The sequence below is a fragment of the Opisthocomus hoazin genome, chromosome 5 (genome assembly GCF_030867145.1).
Source record: "Opisthocomus hoazin isolate bOpiHoa1 chromosome 5, bOpiHoa1.hap1, whole genome shotgun sequence".
NCBI classification, from domain to species: domain Eukaryota; kingdom Metazoa; phylum Chordata; class Aves; order Opisthocomiformes; family Opisthocomidae; genus Opisthocomus; species Opisthocomus hoazin.
Window position 1 is genome coordinate 650,378 of NC_134418.1, and position 18,030 is coordinate 668,407.

General features: G+C 72.3%; 4 protein-coding genes across 4 annotated transcripts in view; 3 read left to right on the plus strand and 1 right to left on the minus strand.

Moving 5' to 3' along the window:
• LOC142361473 (uncharacterized) overlaps positions 1 to 2,256 on the plus strand; it is a 2,614-nt gene extending 358 nt beyond the window's left edge. Inside the window, exons 2-3 of the mRNA XM_075422017.1 lie at positions 264 to 437; positions 1,302 to 2,256. Coding sequence (XP_075278132.1) covers positions 264 to 437; positions 1,302 to 2,045 — 918 coding nt within the window. The 3' untranslated portion in view covers positions 2,046 to 2,256. The remainder of the gene's footprint in view (positions 1 to 263; positions 438 to 1,301) is intronic.
• A 1,644-nt stretch (positions 2,257 to 3,900) lies between these two features.
• On the plus strand, positions 3,901 to 7,212 carry LOC142361376 (retinol dehydrogenase 13-like). The gene is made up of 6 exons (XM_075420195.1): positions 3,901 to 4,057; positions 4,933 to 5,172; positions 5,264 to 5,353; positions 5,426 to 5,614; positions 6,732 to 6,838; positions 6,923 to 7,212. The coding sequence occupies exons 1-6, from the start codon at positions 3,901 to 3,903 to the stop codon at positions 7,115 to 7,117; spliced, it is 978 nt and encodes a 325-aa protein (XP_075276310.1). The 3' UTR covers positions 7,118 to 7,212.
• A 113-nt stretch (positions 7,213 to 7,325) lies between these two features.
• LOC142361375 (uncharacterized) lies at positions 7,326 to 11,086 on the minus strand. The gene is made up of 3 exons (XM_075420194.1): positions 9,638 to 11,086; positions 9,376 to 9,542; positions 7,326 to 8,668 (listed from the first exon to the last, which is right to left on the minus strand). The coding sequence occupies exons 1-3, from the start codon at positions 9,897 to 9,899 to the stop codon at positions 7,373 to 7,375; spliced, it is 1,725 nt and encodes a 574-aa protein (XP_075276309.1). The 5' UTR covers positions 9,900 to 11,086; the 3' UTR covers positions 7,326 to 7,372.
• Positions 11,087 to 11,481: 395 nt separating this feature from the next.
• Positions 11,482 to 18,030, plus strand: part of DCTN1 (dynactin subunit 1) — a 78,914-nt gene continuing 72,365 nt past the window's right edge. Inside the window, exon 1 of the mRNA XM_075420201.1 lies at positions 11,482 to 11,559. The gene's annotated coding sequence lies outside the window, so the exon portion shown is untranslated. The remainder of the gene's footprint in view (positions 11,560 to 18,030) is intronic.

Sequence of the window (18,030 nt, forward strand, 5' to 3'; positions counted from 1 at the left end):
ACACCCTAACCCCCCCCGCGACCCCCCCTGCGACCCCCGAAGCCCCCCCGACCCCCTCCCGCGACCCCCGAACCGCGCCCCGCGACACCCCCCGCGACCCCCGGCCCCCCCCTCCGCGACCCCCGAACCCCCTCCCGGTCCCCGACCCCTCCCGAGACGCCTGACCCCCCCCCACGACGCCCGACCCCCTCCCGCGACCACCGAACCCCCCCCGCGACCCCCGACCCCCCCCGAGCCGGGGCTGAGCGCTGCCCCCCCCGCAGAGCGTGGCCGCGGCCGTGGGCTGGGCGCGGGACGAGATCGTGCGGGTGGCCCGGGGCCGCCCCCCGCCGCGGGACCCCGGGGACGCCGAGCCCGGGGGGGAGGACGAGGAGCCCCCGCCCTGCCCCCCCGACCCCTGGGCCCGGGGCTCCGTCCCCGTCTCGAGACCCGCCCAGGTGAGGCGGACCCCGACCTCGCGGGGAGGGGGTGCACCCCTGGGACACCCCTTGGACCCCGCCGGGACCCCCCAGGGACACCCCCGGGACCCCCCGGGATACCTTTGGAACCCCGGGACACCCCAGGGACACCTCAGGGACTCCCATGGACACTCCCGGGACCCCCCGGGACCCCCCCGACACCCCAGGGACACCCCTGGGGCACCCCCAGGACCCAGGGACACCCCCGGGACCCAGGGACACCCCTTGGACCCCACCGGGACCCCCCCTCCCGGGACCCCCCGGGACACCTCCGGGACCCTGGCACCCGCCTGGGACACTTCGGGGACACCCTCGGGGCCCCGGGACACACCTGGGACACACCAGGGACACCCTGGGACCCCCCCGGACACCCCAGGGACACCCCTGGGACACCCTCAGGACCCAGAGACACCCCCGGGACACCCCTGGGACCCCTGGGACCACCTGGGACCCCGGGACACCCACAGGACACCCCAGGGACACCTCCGGGACACCCCCGGGACCCAGGGACCCCCTAGGGACCCCCCAGGAAACCCCCAGGAACCCCTGGGACCCAGGGACACCCCTGGGACCCCCCGGGACCCCCCCAGGAACCCCCTGGGACTCCCTCGGGACCCTGAGACACCCCCAGGACACCCCTGGGACCCAGGGACACCCCCAGGACACCCCAAGGACACCCCCAGGACACCCCAGGGACACCCCCGGGACCCCGGGACACCCCTGAGACCCCCAGGGGGGCCGAGGCTGAGGTCCTGGGCCGGGGTTTGGGGGTTGGGGGGGGGCCGTCGGGCCCCTCGACACCCCCGGCCCACAGCATGTCCCCCCCGGCCCCCTCCCACGCAGGACTCCGGCGGAAGGCGGGACCCCCCTGCGCAGCCCCCGTCTCCCGACCCGGGGCCATCGCACCTGGAGCTGCTGCCGGGCCAGCCGCCCCCCGCTCCGCAGCCCCCCGATGGAGACCCTCCCCGCGCCCGGCCCCCGCCAGCCCCGCTCTGCCCGCCCGGGCCCCCGGCTCCCTGCCCGCCGCCGGACCCCCCGCGACCCCTGGACAAGGGACGGCGTCCGCCACAGCCACCCCACAGGGACCCGGAGGGGAGCGGGGTGGCGGGGGGCTGCACCCCCCCGGTAACGCTCCCGTCACAGGGGGCCCCGCGCGGCGCGGGGGCGAAGCCGGAGGGGTCTGTCCCCGTGGTGAGGGTCCCCAGGCGGGGGTCCGGCAGCCGGCCCCGGCGCTGGGTCAGGCCCGGGGTGGAGGTGCTGGACGCCGAGGCCACGCCGCGACCCCCCGCCGCCCGCTGGCCCCTGCCCGGGGGTCCGGCCGCTGCGGGGGGGCCATGGCTGCGGCCGCCCTCCCTGGGGTCCCTGCAGCCCCTCGCTCCCCGGCCGCTCGGCCGCTTGCTGGCCTCGGCCCCACTGGCCCCCGGCGTCAGCGTCCAGCAGGGCGGCGGCAGGGAGCCCGGCGAGGAGGAGGAGGAGGAGGAAGAGCAGGAGACGAACGAGGCCAAGCGGGAGCTGCGACCCGTCCGCCCCGCCGTGCCCCCCCCGGCCTTCGCGACCCCGCGGCTCACGGGCGATGGTGGGCGTTGAAGGCGGCGGACCCCCCTCCGCGCTGGCAGGGCAGCCGCCGCCCGTGGCCTTCCTCCCCGTCCTCCCCCTCGCTCCCCAAGCCCCCCATCCCGGAGCTCGTCCGCAGCCCGAGCTCCCGGAGAGACCCCTGCCCTGGGTGGGCACCCGTCACCGCGCCCGCGCCGGTCGCTGCACGCGGCGCGGGGCTGCGCCGAAATAAAAAGGGGATTCGAGGGGGTGAGATGTCCGGGTGGCTTCGCGGCGGGGGTCTCCGGGGGTCGGCCGCCCCCGAGCCGCTCTGCTCCCTGCGCCCCGAGCCGCCGCGGGGCCGTGCGCTGGCACCCCGGTTTTCTCCACAAAGAACCAGTTCCCGGCTGTGGGGGTCCGGGGCGACGCTGGGGACCTCGAGCCGGGGCTGCTCCGGCGGGACGGGGTGGGCAGGGGCTGCCCGGACGCCCACCCTGCCCCGCGTCCGTCCCCGCGCCCCAGCCTCCTCCGCCTCCCCGCGTGCTCCGGGCGCAGCGCGGCACCCCGGGGCCCCTCGCTGGGGCTGCCCCCCACCCCGGCCGACCCCTCCGGCGGTCCCTGCTCCCGCGGGGCCGTGGCTTCGGCCCCGGCTCGCGGCCGAGTGTCCCCGCGGGGCAGGACGGGGACCTTGGGGCTGCCCGGGGGGCATCGCCCGTCTGCAGTGGCCATGCCGGGGTGGCGGGGGGCTGCCCAGGGGGCACGGGGGACCCACGGCTCAGCCTCCCGCCTGCCCTGGGTACGAGCCCACCAAGAGGCTTTCCTGCCGGCCGTCAGCCAGTTTGCTGGTGACACCGAACTGGGAGGAGCGGTGGACACAGCGTCAGGCTGTGCTGGATCCAGCGAGACCTGGGCAGGTGGAGAGCTGGGCAGAGAGGAACCTGATGGGGTTCAACCAGGGCAAGGGCAGGGTCCTGCCCCTGGGGAGGAACAACCCCAGGCACCAGGACAGGCTGGGGCGGCCCTGCTGGAGAGCAGCTCTGAGGGACTGGGAGTGCTGGGGGACGACAGAGTGACCCTGAGCCAGCAGCGTGCCCTGGGTGCCAAGAAGGGCGATGGGATCCTGGGGTGCATGAGGAGGAGTGTGGGCAGCAGGGCGAGGGAGGGTCTCCTCCCCTCTACACTGCCCTGGGGAGGCCCTATCTGCAGTGCTGGGTCCAGTGCTGGGCTCCCCACTTCAAGAAAGATGAGGAGCTACTGGAGAGAGCCCAGCGCAGGGCTGCGAGGATGAGGAGGGGACTGGAACATCTCTGCTACGAGGAGAGGCTGAGGGAGCTGGGCTTGTTCAGCCTGGAGAAGAGAAGGCTGCGAGGGGACCTTCGAAATGCCTCTAAATATCTGCAGGGGGGGGGTCAGGAGGCCGGGGCCAGACTCTTCCCAGTGGTGCCCAGCGACAGGACAAGGGGCAACGGGCACAAACTGGAGCAGAGGAAGCTCCAGCTGAACCCGAGGAAGAACTTCTTCCCTCTGAGGGTGCCGGAGCCCTGGCCCAGGCTGCCCAGGGAGGCTGTGGAGTCTCCTTCTCTGGAGATATTCCAGCCCCCCTGGCCGCGGTGCTGTGCCCCCTGCTCTGGGTGACCCTGCTTGGGCAGGGGGCTGGGCTGGGGGACCCCAGAGGGCCCTGCCAACCCCCGGCCATGCTGGGATGCTGGGATTCTGTCCCTCCTGGGGGCTCGGGGAGCAGCAGGGACCATGCCACGCCGTGCCGTGCCAGGGCTGCCGGGCTGGGCGAAGGTCCTTGGGTGACCTCCGGCCCCGGCCGGACTCTGTCCCCCAGCCACAGCCTGGTGCCGCAGCCGGGCCCCGTCCCCGTCCCCGTCCCCGTGCCCCGGCCGTGCCCCGCGCCGCAGCCATGGAGCTGCCGAGCGCCTGCAGCCACCCGTGCTGGTTCCTGCTGGCGCTGCTCCTGGCGCTGCTCCTCTGGGCCGGGAGGAGACGGGCCTGGGACCCCCGCAAGTGTCCCACCGACCTGACCGGCAAGACGGTGATCGTCACCGGAGCCAACAGCGGTGAGCAGGGACCGGTGGTAGGGGGGACCAGGGGCGGCAGGGGTCGGGGGGGACCAGGGGGTGCAGGACGCGGGTGCAGGGCTGCGGGTCCTGCCTGGCTTTGGGACCCGGCCCCCGCTTTGGTGGCACGAGGGGCTGCAGGAGTGGCCGGCGGCTGGTCCCGGGGGGGTCCCTGGGGGTGCCCGGTGTCCTCCCAGTGCCCCGTGCCCGTGGCACGCTCACGCTGGCTGCGCTCGGACGTCTTCTGCACCGCGCTGACCTCCAGCCTCCGCGTCGCACACTCGGGACCCCGTCCCTGGCGAGCCGCCCCGGCCGGCCAGCGTCCTCTGCCCGGGACCCCCCCTCTGCCTTGCCGGGCTCCGGGCAGCCCCCGCCCAGCCCCCGCTCTGGACTCTGCCCCGGCCGGGTCAACGGCCACAGCCAAGGCCACCGCGCTGCGCCGGAGCCGTGTGCCGGCGTCGCTGCTCCCACCCCGCTGCGCCGGAGCCGTGTGCCGGCGTCGCTGCTCCCACCCCGCTGCAGAGCACGGCGTCAGGGCTGGCGGGACCCCAGGGGCTGGGGGTGCAGGGTCCCCTGTGTCGGGGCTGGGGTCTGGCCACCGAGCCAGCTGCCACCGCCCGCGCCCCGCCGTCCTGCTGCGTCCCCGTCCCCACGCAGCCGCCCTGGGAGCCCAGCCGGGGGTACCTGCCCCGCTGCCCCCCACGCTGGGCACCTTGGGTTTGGCGCTGGGCTCCCGGCGGCGGCTGAGCCGGCCGGGACGGGGTCCCGCTCCGTTGCCCGCCCGGCTCCCAGGGCTGCCGGGACCCTGGGGACGGGGACGCAGACCCCAGGGACCCCCCGCCGTGGGGACCGTGTGCCGGCTCCGTGTGCCGCAGGGATCGGCAAGCGCGTGGCCCTGGACCTGGCGCGCAGGAACGCCCGCACCATCCTGGCGTGCCGCAGCCGGGAGCGGGGCCAGGCGGCGGTGGAGGAGATCCGGGCGGCCACCGGCAACCCCGCGGTGCTGCTGCGGCCGCTGGACACCGGCTCGCTGGCCTCCGTGCGCGCCTTCGCCCGGGCCGTGCTGCGCGAGGAGGAGCGGCTGGACGTGCTGGTGAACAACGCCGGGCTCACCGGTACGCAGCGGGGTCGCGGCCGCGCGCCCACCTCCCCGTCCCGTCCCGCCGCGGCCCCCGGCCCACGACGCCCCGCACTCCCCTCTGCCAGGGCTGCCCTTCGCCGTCACGCCCGAGGGGCTGGAGCTGACCTTCACCACCAACTACCTGGGCCCCTTCCTGCTCACCAACCTGCTGCTGGGTGAGCGCTGCGGGGGGCTGCGGGGCCGGGGGGCCGCGGGCCCCCTCCCCGCTCACGCCCTGCTCCGCGCAGACCTCCTGAAGGCGTCGGCGCCCGCGCGCGTCGTCAACGTCTCGTCCTTCCGGCACAGCGCGGGCACCGCCGACGGCCGCTACCTCACCGGGCAGCTGCGGCCGGGCGGCTGCGCCGCCGCCTACAACAGCACCAAGCTGATGAACGTCCTCTTCAGCGCCGAGCTGGCGCGGCGCCTGCAGGGCACGGGTGGGTGCCGCCCGAGCCGGGCCGTGCCAAGCTGAGCCATGCCGTGCCGTGCCATGTGGGGCCAAGCCAAGCCATGGCATGCCAAGCCATGCTGTGCCGTGCCAAGCCATGCTGTGCCGTGCCATGTGGTGCCAAGCCAAGCCATGCCGTGCCGTGCCAAGCCAAGCCATGCCATGCCGTGCCAAGCCATGCCATGCCGTGCCAAGCCGTGCCAAGCCAAGCCATGCCGTGCCAAGCCATGCTGTGCCGTGCCAAGCCAAGCCGTACCAAGCCATGCCGTGCCGTGCCATGTGGTGCCAAGCCAAGCCATGCCATGCCAAGCCGTGCCAAGCCATGCCGTGCCATGCCATGTGGTGCCAAGCCAAGCCATGGCATGCCAAGCCATGCTGTGCCTTGCCAAACCATGCCATGCCGTGCCATGTGGTGCCAAGCCAGGCCATGCCATGCCGTGCCAAGCCGAGCCATGCCAAGCCATGCCGTGCCAAGCCATGCTGTGCCGTGCCAAGTCATGCCATGCCGTGCCAAGCCGTACCAAGCCATGCCATGCCAAGCCGAGCCATGTCATGCCAAGCTGTGCCGTGCTATGCCATGCCATGCTGTGCTGTGCCAAGCCGAGCCATGCAATGCCATGCCAAACCATGCCGTGTTATGCCATGCTGTGACAAGCTGTGCCATGCCATGCTGTGCCATGCCATGCCGAGTCAAGCCATGCCATGCTGTGCCGTGCCATGCCAAGCCCAGCTGTGCTGTGCCATGCTGTGCCAAGACGCGCCACGCCACGTCATGCTGTACCTTGCCCAGCCGTGCCACGCTGCTCCCGGCGAGGGCCGCGCCCCGGGGCCGTGTGCCCATCCCAACCACCCCGTGCTGCCGTGACGCAGGGGCTGCGTGACGGGGCTGGGGGGTCTCGGCCCTGGAGGAACCTCCCCGGGACCCCCCACGTCCCCTGTGATGTCCCTGGGGCGGTCCCGGCGCCGCGGCACAGAGGAGCCCCCGCTGCGAGGCCGGGCTCGGGGCTGCTCCTGCTGCTGCAGGGGGATGGCGAGGAGGGATCGGGGTCCGGGCGGGGGTCCCCGCGGCCCCAGCCGTGCCCCGGCGCTGACGGCGCGGCTCGCAGGGGTGACCGCCAACGCGCTGAGCCCCGGCGTGGTGAGCACCGGCATCATGCGCCACTTCGGCTGCGCCGCCCGGGCGCTCTTCGCCCTCGTCCGCCCCTTCATCAAGGTGAGCGGGGCCGGACCCCCCCGGACCCCCAGCCCACGGGTGGGGGGGGCGCGGCCGAGCCCCCTCCTCACCCTTCCCCCGCAGTCGGCGGAGCAGGGGGCCGCCAGCACCATTTACTGCGCCGTCTCGGAGGAGGTCGCAGGCATCACGGGCAAGTACTTCGAGAGCGACTGCGGGCTGGCGCTGCCCTCCGCGGCCGCCCGCGACGCCGGCCTGGCGCGCCAGCTCTGGGAGGAGTCGGAGCGGCTGACGGGGCTCACCCACTGCCCCCCGCGCTGAGACCCCGGCGCCGCGTGGGGACACGGCCGTGCCACCCAGCGCTGCCCGCCGCCGCGCCGGGATCCCTGCGGCTCCCCGGGACACGCGGCCGCCCCGCATGTGCCAACCGCCGCAGCCACGTCCCGAAAGGGAGAGCGGCCGCGGCGCCCGGCCGTGCCGGGATCGTAGCCCAGCCGTGCCGGGACGGCCGCCACGACACGGTGACGGTGGCACCGGTAACTCCTTTATTAAAGCGCCCTGCGCAGCCAGAGCCGGCTACTCCCAGGCGATGTCCAGGTCCAGGCGCCGCTTCCGCACCGCCTGCACGAAGCCGTCGTAGTCCCGCCGGTGGACGTCGCGGCAGTGGGACAGGTCCAGGCGGCGCAGGCGGCCCTCGGAGGCCAGCAGCAGCCACACGGTCCGGGCTGACACGCGGCTCTCGGCCAGCGACAGCTCCCGCAGCTCGAGCAGCGGCAGCCCCGGTGTGGCCAGCACCGTCTCGAACACCGAGTCCAGCGGGAAGGGGACGGCGAGCAGGCGGAGGGTCTGCAGGCGCGGGGCGCGGCACAGCAGCGAGGCCAGCGTGGCACGCAGCGCCAGCCCGTGCTGCGCCGGGAAGGCGTCGGCGGAGCCAGCCAGGGCCAGGGAGAAGCTGTGGAGCTGGGGCAGGGCGTGCGGCAGCAGGTCGGTGTCCCAGCGCGGCGGCTCGGCCGCGGGCTCCCCGTCGGGGTCGGCGTCCGGCGGGGCGTGCAGCTCGGCGCTGAAGGCGCGCAGAGCGGGGCAGGCGGCGAGCAGGGCGGCCAGCGCGAGCTCGTCGCGGCAGCAGAAGCCGTGCAGGGCCAGGGTCTGCAGGCGGGGGCCCAGGCTCCGCGCCAGCGGCAGCACCTCCGCCAGCCGCCAGCTCCGCCGCCCGCCGCAGCCCAGCGTCAGCCGCGCCAGCCGACCCCAGCCCTGCAGCCCCCAGCCGCCGGCCGCGCCCGCGCCGTCCCCCAGCCACATGCTGACCTCCTCGGCGTGGGGACAGACGGCCTGGACGGCGGCCAGGGCGGGCTCCTCCACCTCCTCCACGTGCCGCAGCGGCAGGGTGAGCGGGGGGCCCCCCGGGGCAGCCCCCCGCCGCCGCGCCAGCTCCTCCAGCGAGGGGAACCCCTCGGCGTCGGCCGCGGGGTCCAGCTGCCGCGCGTGGAGGAGGCGGAGGGCGTCGGGCACGGCGCCGTGGGCCAGGAACTCCAGGCGCGGCAGGGCCAGCAGCAGGAAGGCCAGCACGGCCGCCACGTCGCCGTCGGGCTCCAGGCCGCGGGCCAGCAGGACGCGGAGCGCGGGGCAGCCGGGGCACCGCGCCAGCGGGTCGTAGGCCAGGTGTCGCAGGGCGCGCGGGGACACCTTCCTGCAGCGGGACACGTCCAGCTCCCGCAGGCGCCGGCAGCAGGAGCCCACGGCCGACAGCACCCGCACGTCGGCCTGGGTCTCGGCCAGCGCCAGCCGGCGCAGCTGCGGCAGCCCCTCCGCCAGGTCCACCAGCGCGCCCGGCGACAGCCGCCCGCAGCCGTGCAGGTCCAGCGAGCTCAGGCTCTGCCGCCGGCGCAGGAGACCCCTCAGCGGGGGGGCGGGGGACCCTGAGGGCCCGCTGCCCCCCCTGTACCCACCCGTGGCAGGGGCACCCCAGCCCCATGCCCCCCACCCCATGGAGGGGGGCACCCCCAGCCCCATGCCCCCCAGCCCCATGGATGGGGAACCCCCAGCCCCACGCCCCCCAGCCCCACGGAGGTGGCACCCCCAGCCCCATGGATGGGGAACCCCCAGCCCCCTGCCTCCAGCCCCGCAGAGGTGGCACCCCCAGCCCCACGCCCCCGCCCCGCGGAGGTGGCACCCCCAGCCCCACGGAGGTGGCACACCCAGCCCCACGCCCCCGCCCCGTGGAGGTGGCACCCCCAGCCCCCAGCCCCGCGGAGGTGGCACCCCCAGCCCCAGCCCCCTGCCTCATGGAGGGGGCACCCCCAGCCCCCCGCCCCATGGAGGGGGCACCCCCAGCCCCTCGCCCTGCAGAGGTGGCACCCCCAGCCCCCAGCCCCGCGGAGGGGGCACCCCCAGCCCCCTGCCCCCTGCCCCATGGAGGTGGCACCCCCAGCCCCGCAGAGGTGGCACCCCCAGCCCCAGCCCCCCGCCCGGTGGAGGGGGCACCCCCAGCCCCCTGCCCCGCGGAGGGGGCACCCCCAGCCCTGCAGAGGTGGCACCCCCAGCCCCCCGCCCGGCGGAGGGGACCCCCCCAGCCCGCTGACCTGGCAGCGCAGGGCGACGAGCTGGCCGATGGCGTTGCTGGCGAGGCCGGGGCAGGGCCGCAGGCTCAGCTCCCGCAGGTGCGGCAGCAGCAGCAGATGCAGCGCAGCGCGCGTCAGGCGCCGGCTCTCGCCCAGCAGCCGGATCAGCTCCTGCACCAGGCTGCCGGCTGCGGCGGGGGGCCGGGGGTCAGCGGGGCAGCCCCGGCACCGCTCCCCCACCCTCCTCCTCCTCGCGCAGGGGGTCCCGGCGCCCGCCACTCACCCAGGTCGTTGAAGGGGCCCATGACGAAGCGGAACTGGTACTCGTCCAGGTAGTTCTCGCTGTAGTCCTTCGCCCAGACGCTCTGCATGTGCCGGGCCAGGCTCTGCAGGCAGAGGCTGCCCAGCGCCGGCACCTCCTTCCTCCGGGGCATCTGGCTGCGGCGGGCAGAGCGGCGGTGGGGCACGGCGCGCGGCCAGCGGCCGGGTCGGGGCGGCCCGCGGGCACCTCCGCTCCTCAGGGCCCGAGCCTGCTTTGGGCGCATTTTAACCGTTTCCGCAGGATTCTTCCAGCAAGCCGAGACGCGCGCGGCCGCGCCCAGCCGGGCTCCCTGAGCTGCGCGGTGCCGCTTTCGGTTCCGCGCGCCGAGCTCGGTGGCTTCCCCCGGCGGAAATCCCACCGCGGGCAGAGGGGTCTGACCGGCACGGCACGGCGCGCCCCGAACCCGCCGGCGTGGGACAAGGGGGACAGCCCAAACCGCCCCGCCACGCGCGCTGCGCGGCAGGCGGGCCAGGCACCGGCGGCACCGAGCGCGACGCCGGGACGCTGGGGAGAAGCGTTAATTGTGGTGTTAACTGGGACTGGGAACACTGGGGTGACGGCACCGCGCCGGTACCCCCGCAGCCGGACACGAAACGCGGGGCCGGGTCCCGGCGGCAGCACCGGCCGGGCCAACACCGCACCCTGGTCCCCAGCTCCTAAACTGGGGAGCTGTCCCAGTGCAGCCAGCGGGCCGGGGAGCGGTTAACTGGGATGGGGAGAGGGCTTTGGAAGCCATCACCAGTGAGCCACTGGGCTGGGGAGAGGTTAACTGGGATGGGGGGGCTTCAGAACCCGTCCCAGTGCAGCCAGTGGGGTGGGGAGGGGTTAACTGGGATGGGGGCTTCAGAACCCGTCCCAGTGCAGCCAGCAGGCTAGGAAGTGGTTAACTGGGATTGGTGGGGGGGTCGTTGGAACCCATCCCAGTGCAGCCAGCGGGCTGGGGACTGGTTAACTGGGATGAGGGGCTTCAGAACCCATCCCAGTGCAACCAGTGAGCTGGGGAGCAGTTAACTGGAATTGGGGGCTTCAGAACCCGTCCCAGTGCAGCCCGCGGGTGGGGAGGAGTTAACTGGGATTGGGGGCTTCAGAACCTGTCCCAGGGCAACCAGTGGACTGGGGAGGGGTTAACTGGGATGGGGGCTTCGGAACCCGTCCCAGTGCAACCCGCGGGTGCGGAGCGGTGAAGGAGCGGCGCGGGGGGGTGGGGCAGGGCTCGGCGGCCGCTCCCGGGGCCGGGCCCCTCCCGGCGGGATCGCGGGGGTCCCGGGCCGGGTTCAGCGGGGAGACCCCCCCCAGAGGCGCGGGCGGCCGCGGGGGCCCCTGCTCGGGCCGGGAGCACTCACCGGCGGCTCCGCGTCCCGTCCCGTCCCGTCCCGTCCCGTCCCGCTCCTTCCTGCTCCGGCCCGGCCCCACCTCCCCGGCGGGCGGGCCCGGCCACACCGGTACAGCCGCCGGCGGCCCCCGCCCTGCCGGAACAGGGCACCCCTGCTAGGCCGCCCGGCCCGGGCCCGGGCCCGGGCCCGGTCCCTCCCCCGCCGGGCAGAGCCGCTCCGCCGCCCGCCGCCGGCCGGGGGGTCCCGGCCCGCTCACACCCCCCTGCCCCTTTCCCCCCGCCATAGCGCGTCCTGCCCTGCGCTCCCGGCCGGCTTCGCTCCGCTCTCTGCGCATGCGCGCTGCCGGCCGGGCCCTTCCGCCCGGCCTCCTCCTTAGGGCTGCCTGTGCCGTGCCTGGCGCCGCGCTCGGCCGGCGGCGTGGCCGCGGGGGGCAGGCGGCGCGGCGGGCAGCCCGAGGGGGCCTAGCGGGGGCCTGGGCGGCCGGGCGGAGGCCGCTGCCTGCCGAGGGCGGGAGCCGGGGAGCGGCGCTGGGGAGCGGCCGGGTGGCAGGTACCGGGGGGGAGGGGGATTCCCCTCGGGGTGGGGGGGGATTCCCCTCGGGGTGGGAGGAGATTCCCCTCGGGTGGGGGGGGATTCCCCGTGCGCGTGGGTCTGCGGGTTTCGCGTCGGTGCTGGAGCGCGGGTCTGTGTGAGGGGAGGGGGTGTCCCCCCCCGTGGGCTGGGCCTCGGCGTGGGGGGGAGGGCGGAGGTTGGGGCTGGGGGACCCCCACGCACGTGGGGGTCTGGGGGTGGGGCGGTGGCCGGGGGAACCCCACCCCCGTGGGGGGTCTGGGGGGGGCGGAAGCCGGGGGACCCCACCCCCGTGGGCGTCTGTGGTGGGGGGTGCAGGCCCCAGCCCGGGCTCCGTTCCCCCCCCGCCGGAGCTCTAGGCCCCCCGGCCCCCACCGCCGCATGGGGGGTGTGTGGGGGGTGTGGGGGAGCACCGGGCCCCCGCCCCGGGGTCGCTGCTGCCGGCCCCGAGCCCGCCCGGGCAGCGGCTTCGTTCCCCTCCCCGGCCACGGAGCCCCCCGGGCCGCCCCTCGGGGCTGGGGGGGGCTGGCCGGGCCCGCAGCCTGGGGACCCCCGTTGGGGCTGAGCGCGTCGGCTGGGGGGCGTGAGCCCGGGAGCCGGAGCGTGCCGTGGGGACGATCCAGAGGCAGCGGGGACGCTCACGGTGAACTCTGGGTTTGTTTTTAAAAAAGCGTCGCCTGTCGCTTGCGTCGGCTGCCGCTGGGAGCTGCGGGTTTGGGGTCTGTCTCCAGCGCGATCGCCTTGTTCCTCGGCGTGGTGCTGGGAAGCTTCAGTGCGTCTGCGGAGCGGCGGGCGGCCCGGCGAGGGGGTCTGCACCCCGGGGAGAAGACGTGGCCTGGCTCGGGGTGAGGGGGTCTGCACCCCGGGGAGAAGACGTGGCCCAGCCCCTCTGCCTGCGGACACCCTGCCGCGGGTGGGGTGCAGGTAGAACCCGTTTTGCAGTCGTAACCCCGTCGTTAACTTTGAACGCTCCCCGAGCCGTAGCTGCTCGTTTGTGACGCCCGGGGAAGCCTTCCCTCCGCGCCGAGCGCGGCTCCCAGCCCGTCCCGGCGGCACCCACGGCTCGCAGGGCTGCCCTGACCCGCCAGGGTTTCTGTGCCGGGGGGCGGGGGGTTCGTGCGGACAGCCTGCGTCTTCCACGTCCCGACAAAATCCTGCTCCTGAATCAAAGTTGGAGCCAAAACCTTCCTAGAAACGAAGAGATTTGGGAAAGGAAGGACCCTGAGTTGCAGCAGCTGAAGGGGCAGCTGCTGGCCTGGGGGAACGTGGGTCTGGAGGAGGGGAGGAGCGACTCGGCCGTCGGTAACTGGGAAGCCGGGGAGTGTGGGTGCGGGCGCTGCGGCTGGCGAGTGGCCAGGAAGAAAAGCAGAATCGTTAGGGCCGGGTGTTTCATTCCTGTAGTCCAGTAAAAATACGGCGTAGCTCTTCCAGCTGAGAGTTCTCTCTGTTGGGTACCTGAAAGGACAAGCTGGAGCCCTCGTTAGTCAGCGGAATATTTAATTAATTGACTGCTCCAACGAAGACTGGGCCGCGCAGCTCGGTCTGTAGCCCGTGAGGTTGCAGGGTGCGTGCCAGCAGCCGCGTGCCTGCCCGCTGTGACACCGGTGCCCGGCACCGCTGCGTTCGGGCAGGATCCCACCAGCGCGTTCGCTCTTCTGTCTGAAGGAACGGATTTTCTGCCCCGCAACGCGAGGGACGCGAGCCCTGCCTTTGAACTGCGGCACGGGCGTCCCTCGCGCTGGGCTGAGCGTCCTGTGGCTGCGGTGGCGATGCCTCGCTCCGCGCCGCTGGCACTGCCGCCGTGTCCCCGGTGTCTGCCGTGGCCTGGTGCCGGGCGGTGGGAGAGCCAGCCCCGTGCCCTGGCAGTGCAGAGGCTTGGGTACGTAAAGGAGAGAGCCGGAGCCGTGTCCGTGCTTCGGGGGAATCCTAGAATCCCAGCATGGCCGGGGTTGGCAGGTCCCTCTGGGGTCCCCCAGCCCAGCCCCCTGCCCAAGCAGGGTCACCCAGAGCAGGGGGCACAGCACCGCGGCCAGGGGGGCTGGAATATCTCCAGAGAAGGAGACTCCACAGCCTCCCTGGGCAGCCTGGGCCAGGGCTCCGTCACCCTCAGAGGGAAGAAGTTCTTCCTCGGGTTCAGCTGGAGCTTCCTCTGCTTCAGTTTGTGCCCGTTGCCCCTTGTCCTGTCGCTGGGCACCACTGGAAAGAGTCTGGCCCCTTCCTCCTGACCCCCCACCCTGCAGATATTTAGAGGCATTTCGAAGGTCCCCTCTCAGCCTTCTCTTCTCCAGGCTGAACAAGCCCAGCTCCCTCAGCCTCTCCTCGCAGGAGAGATGCTCCAGTCCCCTCCTCATCCTCGCAGCCCTGCGCTGGACTCTCTCCAGCAGCTCCTCATCCTTCTTGAACTGGGGAGCCCAGCACTGGACCCAGCACTGCAGCTGGGGCCTCCCCAGGGCAGAGCAGAGGGGCAGGAGAACCTCCCTGACCTGCTGGCAACGCTCTGAGAGGGTGCAAACCTCAGTGCTGCCGTGTCCCCGTCCCAGTGACACCAGTGCTGCTGTCCCCCCGCCAGCCTCCCCCAGAGGAGTTTCCCCAAAGCAGTTTCCCGGTGCCCGTGAGCCGACGGCCTGCGCCGGGCTATCGCCATCGAGCAGATCTGTGTCGTGGCAGCAGGGCCTGGGTTGGAGTGGACGCCGGGGTGGTGACGCGCTGCCATTCCGTCACCGCTGACCGGCCGGGGGTCGTCCCCTCCGGCTGTGCCCCCCAGCTCTGCCAGGCGAGAGCCTCCGGGGACTCCAGACCTCTCCCCGACAAATTAAATCGCTGTTTGTGGTTTGCTGACAGTACGGCGTTTCAGTGAGCCCCGCTGGTGTGCGTCGAGCGAAGCCTCTCTCCGCTTGGGCTCGCTGCGTGCTGCGGCGTCGCAGGGGCGAGCGCGGGACTCGGCGCAGCGCTGTCTGCTGACGACTCCCCCCCGGGTGCCTGCGGAGCTGCGTCAGCCGCTGACTTGGCCGGGGAGGGCTGGCCTGTAGACAGGCCGTGGGTGTTGGGTTTGGGGTTTTTTAAGCTCCTGCCAAGGTCTCGCCTTGTGACATCGGACCGGTTTCTTTCCTTTTTCCCCTTTTCCTTTTTTCCCCTTTTCCTTTTTTCCCCTTTTCCTTTTTTCCCCTTTTCCTTTTTTCCCCTTTTCCTTTTTTCCCCTTTTCCTTTTTTCCCCTTTTCCTTTTTTCCCCTTTTCCTTTTTTCCCCTTTTCCTTTTTTCCCCTTTTCCTTTTTTCCCCTTTTCCTTTTTTCCCCTTTTCCTTTTTTCCCCTTTTCCTTTTTTCCCCTTTTCCTCTCGGTTTGCAAAGACGAAGCTGAGGCTGAGACCCGCTGCCCCGGCGCTCGCGAGGGCGTCGTGCTAAAGGAGACGCAGGGCGCTGCTCGGCTCCCGTGCAAGGCGTGAGGGGGAGCAGCGAGCAGTTCTTCTTTCTTTGTTTTTAGCAGAAGGGAGGCTTCAGGGGCCGCGGGGCTGAGGCTTCCGTTGGGCGGCTGGGGCTGTGTCGTGCGGAGGCGCCGGGAAGCCCCTCGTGCCACGTGGGACCTGGCTTGCGTCGGCTTTTGCACCTGATCCTGAAGAGTCTGCGAGCCGGCCTTGTTGGTGTGAAAAATCCCGAAAGAGTGCAAAACAGCCGGGAAGAAAACGGTCTGCGAACGCGCCGGGGCTGCGGTGGCTGGGCGTGCGGTGGCTGGGCGTGCGGCCCCTCGGCTCGGTCGTCCTGCGCGGGTGACGCGGAGCGCTCTGCTGCCGGGCCTTGGGCCGCTTGGGTTGGGTGCGTTGTGGAACGCCCCGCAGCCCCCGGCCGGGCCACCGCAGCGCGCCTCGCCGGGCTGCCCTCCGTCACCTGCCCGCCGCGGGACGGCGGCTCGCTGGCCAGGCGCTCCGTAACGAGCGCAGAGCTTCGTTAGGGGTGGCCGTTGCTGGGAACAGAAGGCGGGGGCAGTGGTGTAAATGCTGAAAGGCACCGGCTGCTCCTCCAGCCAAGCCTCGCCAGGAAGGAAGGGTTTTGGTGGTTCCGTACCTCTGAGAGATCGGGCAGAGCAGGCGTGTGTTTAAATCAGCTTTTTTTGGTAGAATTAAACCTGGTGAAGGCCAGACTCTTCCCAGTGGTGCCCAGCGACAGGACAAGGGGCAACGGGCACAAACTGGAGCAGAGGAAGCTCCAGCTGAAGAGGAGGAAGAACTTCTTCCCTCTGAGGGTGCCGGAGCCCTGGCCCAGGCTGCCCAGGGAGGCTGTGGAGTCTCCTTCTCTGGAGATATTCCAGCCCCCCCTGGACAAGGTCCTGTGCCCCCTGCTGTGGGTGACCCTGCTTGGGCAGGGGGCTGGGCTGGGGGACCCCAGAGGGCCCTGCCATGCTGGGATGCTGTGGGGTGACCCAGAGGCGCTGACGGCTGGGGCTGGGCGGCTGCGGAAGGGCGCTCAGCTGTGCGGTGGCGAGCGAATTGGTTGGGTGGAGATGAGCTGAAAGGGACTGACCTCCTCCCGCTGCCCCGGCCGGGGCTGCTCCGCACCATCCTTTGCTTTTCGCTCCGTTGCCACGGTTACCGTCTCCCGGCAGTGCTGCTGGCGCATCGATGGCGATCCTGAGAGTTTTAGCTAATGAAAACCGTTCGATTCGTGGTGCAAGGACCCCCCCGGCGCGGCGGCTGCGGGGCTGTGCGGCTGCGGGGCTGGCTGCGGCTGCGGGGCCGTGCGGCCGTGGTGCAGCCGTGCAGGGCGCAGGCTCGCCGCGCCTGCCGGGTCCTAGCGCCGTGGGTCGGTTCTGGCCTGGGGCTCGGCGTGGGTGCCCTGCGGCGAGCCTGGCGTCCCCTCCTCCCGTGGGGCCGGTGCTCGGTAGCGTGCTGGACACCCAGCTCCGGCGACCTGCTCTGACGTAGGCGTGGGGTCCGGGAAGCCTTCGGGCTGCCGCCGCGTCCCCGGTGCGGTGCCGAGCCGTGGGGCGGACGGGCAGCAAGGTCCTGTGCAGCCTGCTGTAGGTGACCCTGCTTCGGCAGCGGGGTTGGACTGGGTGACCCACAGAGGTCCCTTCCAACCCCCACCATTCTGTGATTCTGTGATTCTGCCTGCTCCTCCGCGGTGTTGCCCGGACCCACAAGCCCTGTCTGTGCAGCCGGGGCTCCGCACGCACACGCGTGGGTCTCGGTGGCCTGGAAGCGGCGCGGGCTGCGGTGCTGCGGCGCGGGTGGTGAGCGCCTCGGACGCAGGGGGGGTTGCGCGCGCGGTCAAGCGCCTGCGTCGCTGCCGTCTGCAGCGGCCGGGGCTGCGGCCGAGCACCTCCTGCGCTGTGGGTGTGCGGGGACGGGGCGGGCGGTGCTCCGCGCTCCGAAAGGATCGCGATCTCGGGGTGAAACGGGACGTGCTGGGATGCGGGCGCGTGGGAAGCACGGAGAGGTTACGGGGCAGTGCTGGTCGGCGAGGTGGGCTGCAGCCTCCCTGCGAGGGCACGGCGTCTGCCGCTCATCGCTGGGCGTCAGGGCGAAAGAGAGCTTTAGTTAAGGTTTTTAATGGCTCAGCGGATTTTTCTCTGTATTGTCGGACGCGTAAAGGTGGCTCTTGGGCGACGGACAGGAGCCGTACCCCTGGCAGCAGTGCTGGAAGGGGAGCGGGAGGTGGGATTTGCCCTGGCACCAGCCCGGGGCGAGGGTTTGCCCCCCACCCGCCCCGCTGAGCCGCGCCGGCTGCCGAGACCCGGGGCAGCGGGGGCTGCTGCGGGGCTGGCCGGGCAGGCCGAGCTCTCCTGGCAGCCGCTCCGCTTCTCCGGCCGGAACAGGAAAGAGCCGGGGCCGACTTTCAGCTCGCTCGGGGACTCTGCGTAGCTTGGAGTTTAATTAAAAAGTCTGAAACTCATCAAACCTGGTCTGGTTGACGCCACGAAGACGGAGCCCTGAGGTGTGCTTTCTAGAATTTCTCTTCTGGACAGAAGGTTGGTGGAAGACCGAGCTGCTCGGAGATCAGAGAGGCTTTGCTGAGCAGTTTCACCAGGAGATGCGTGTGTGTATATATAAATATTAAAAAACCATAAACAAGCTAAGATGGCGTTTTGCTGTTCCTAAATCAGTAGTGGGGAGTTTGCTGAAGTGTTTCACGCTTCCTGCCTGGTTTGCTGAAGCTGAAGAAGCTGTTGGTGTTCAAGCCACGTGGCCCGTGGCCCGCTTCTTATCCCAGATTTCAGCAAAAAGTCGGCGGGTCTTAAACTGAATATTCTTTGGCCTTTTTATGATGGTTTTTATGTAGTGCTGAGCGTTACATTGCGAGTTTGGGCAGCTGCCAGACAGCCTCTGTGGGTCCGAACAAAGCCGTGCGGGGTGGCCGTGTCCCTGGGGGACGGCGCTGCGGCCGCGGGGCCGTGCAGGTCTGCAGCGCTTGCCGCTTCTCTGCAGGTGAGAGAAGATTGCCCCAACCTTGGGCACGG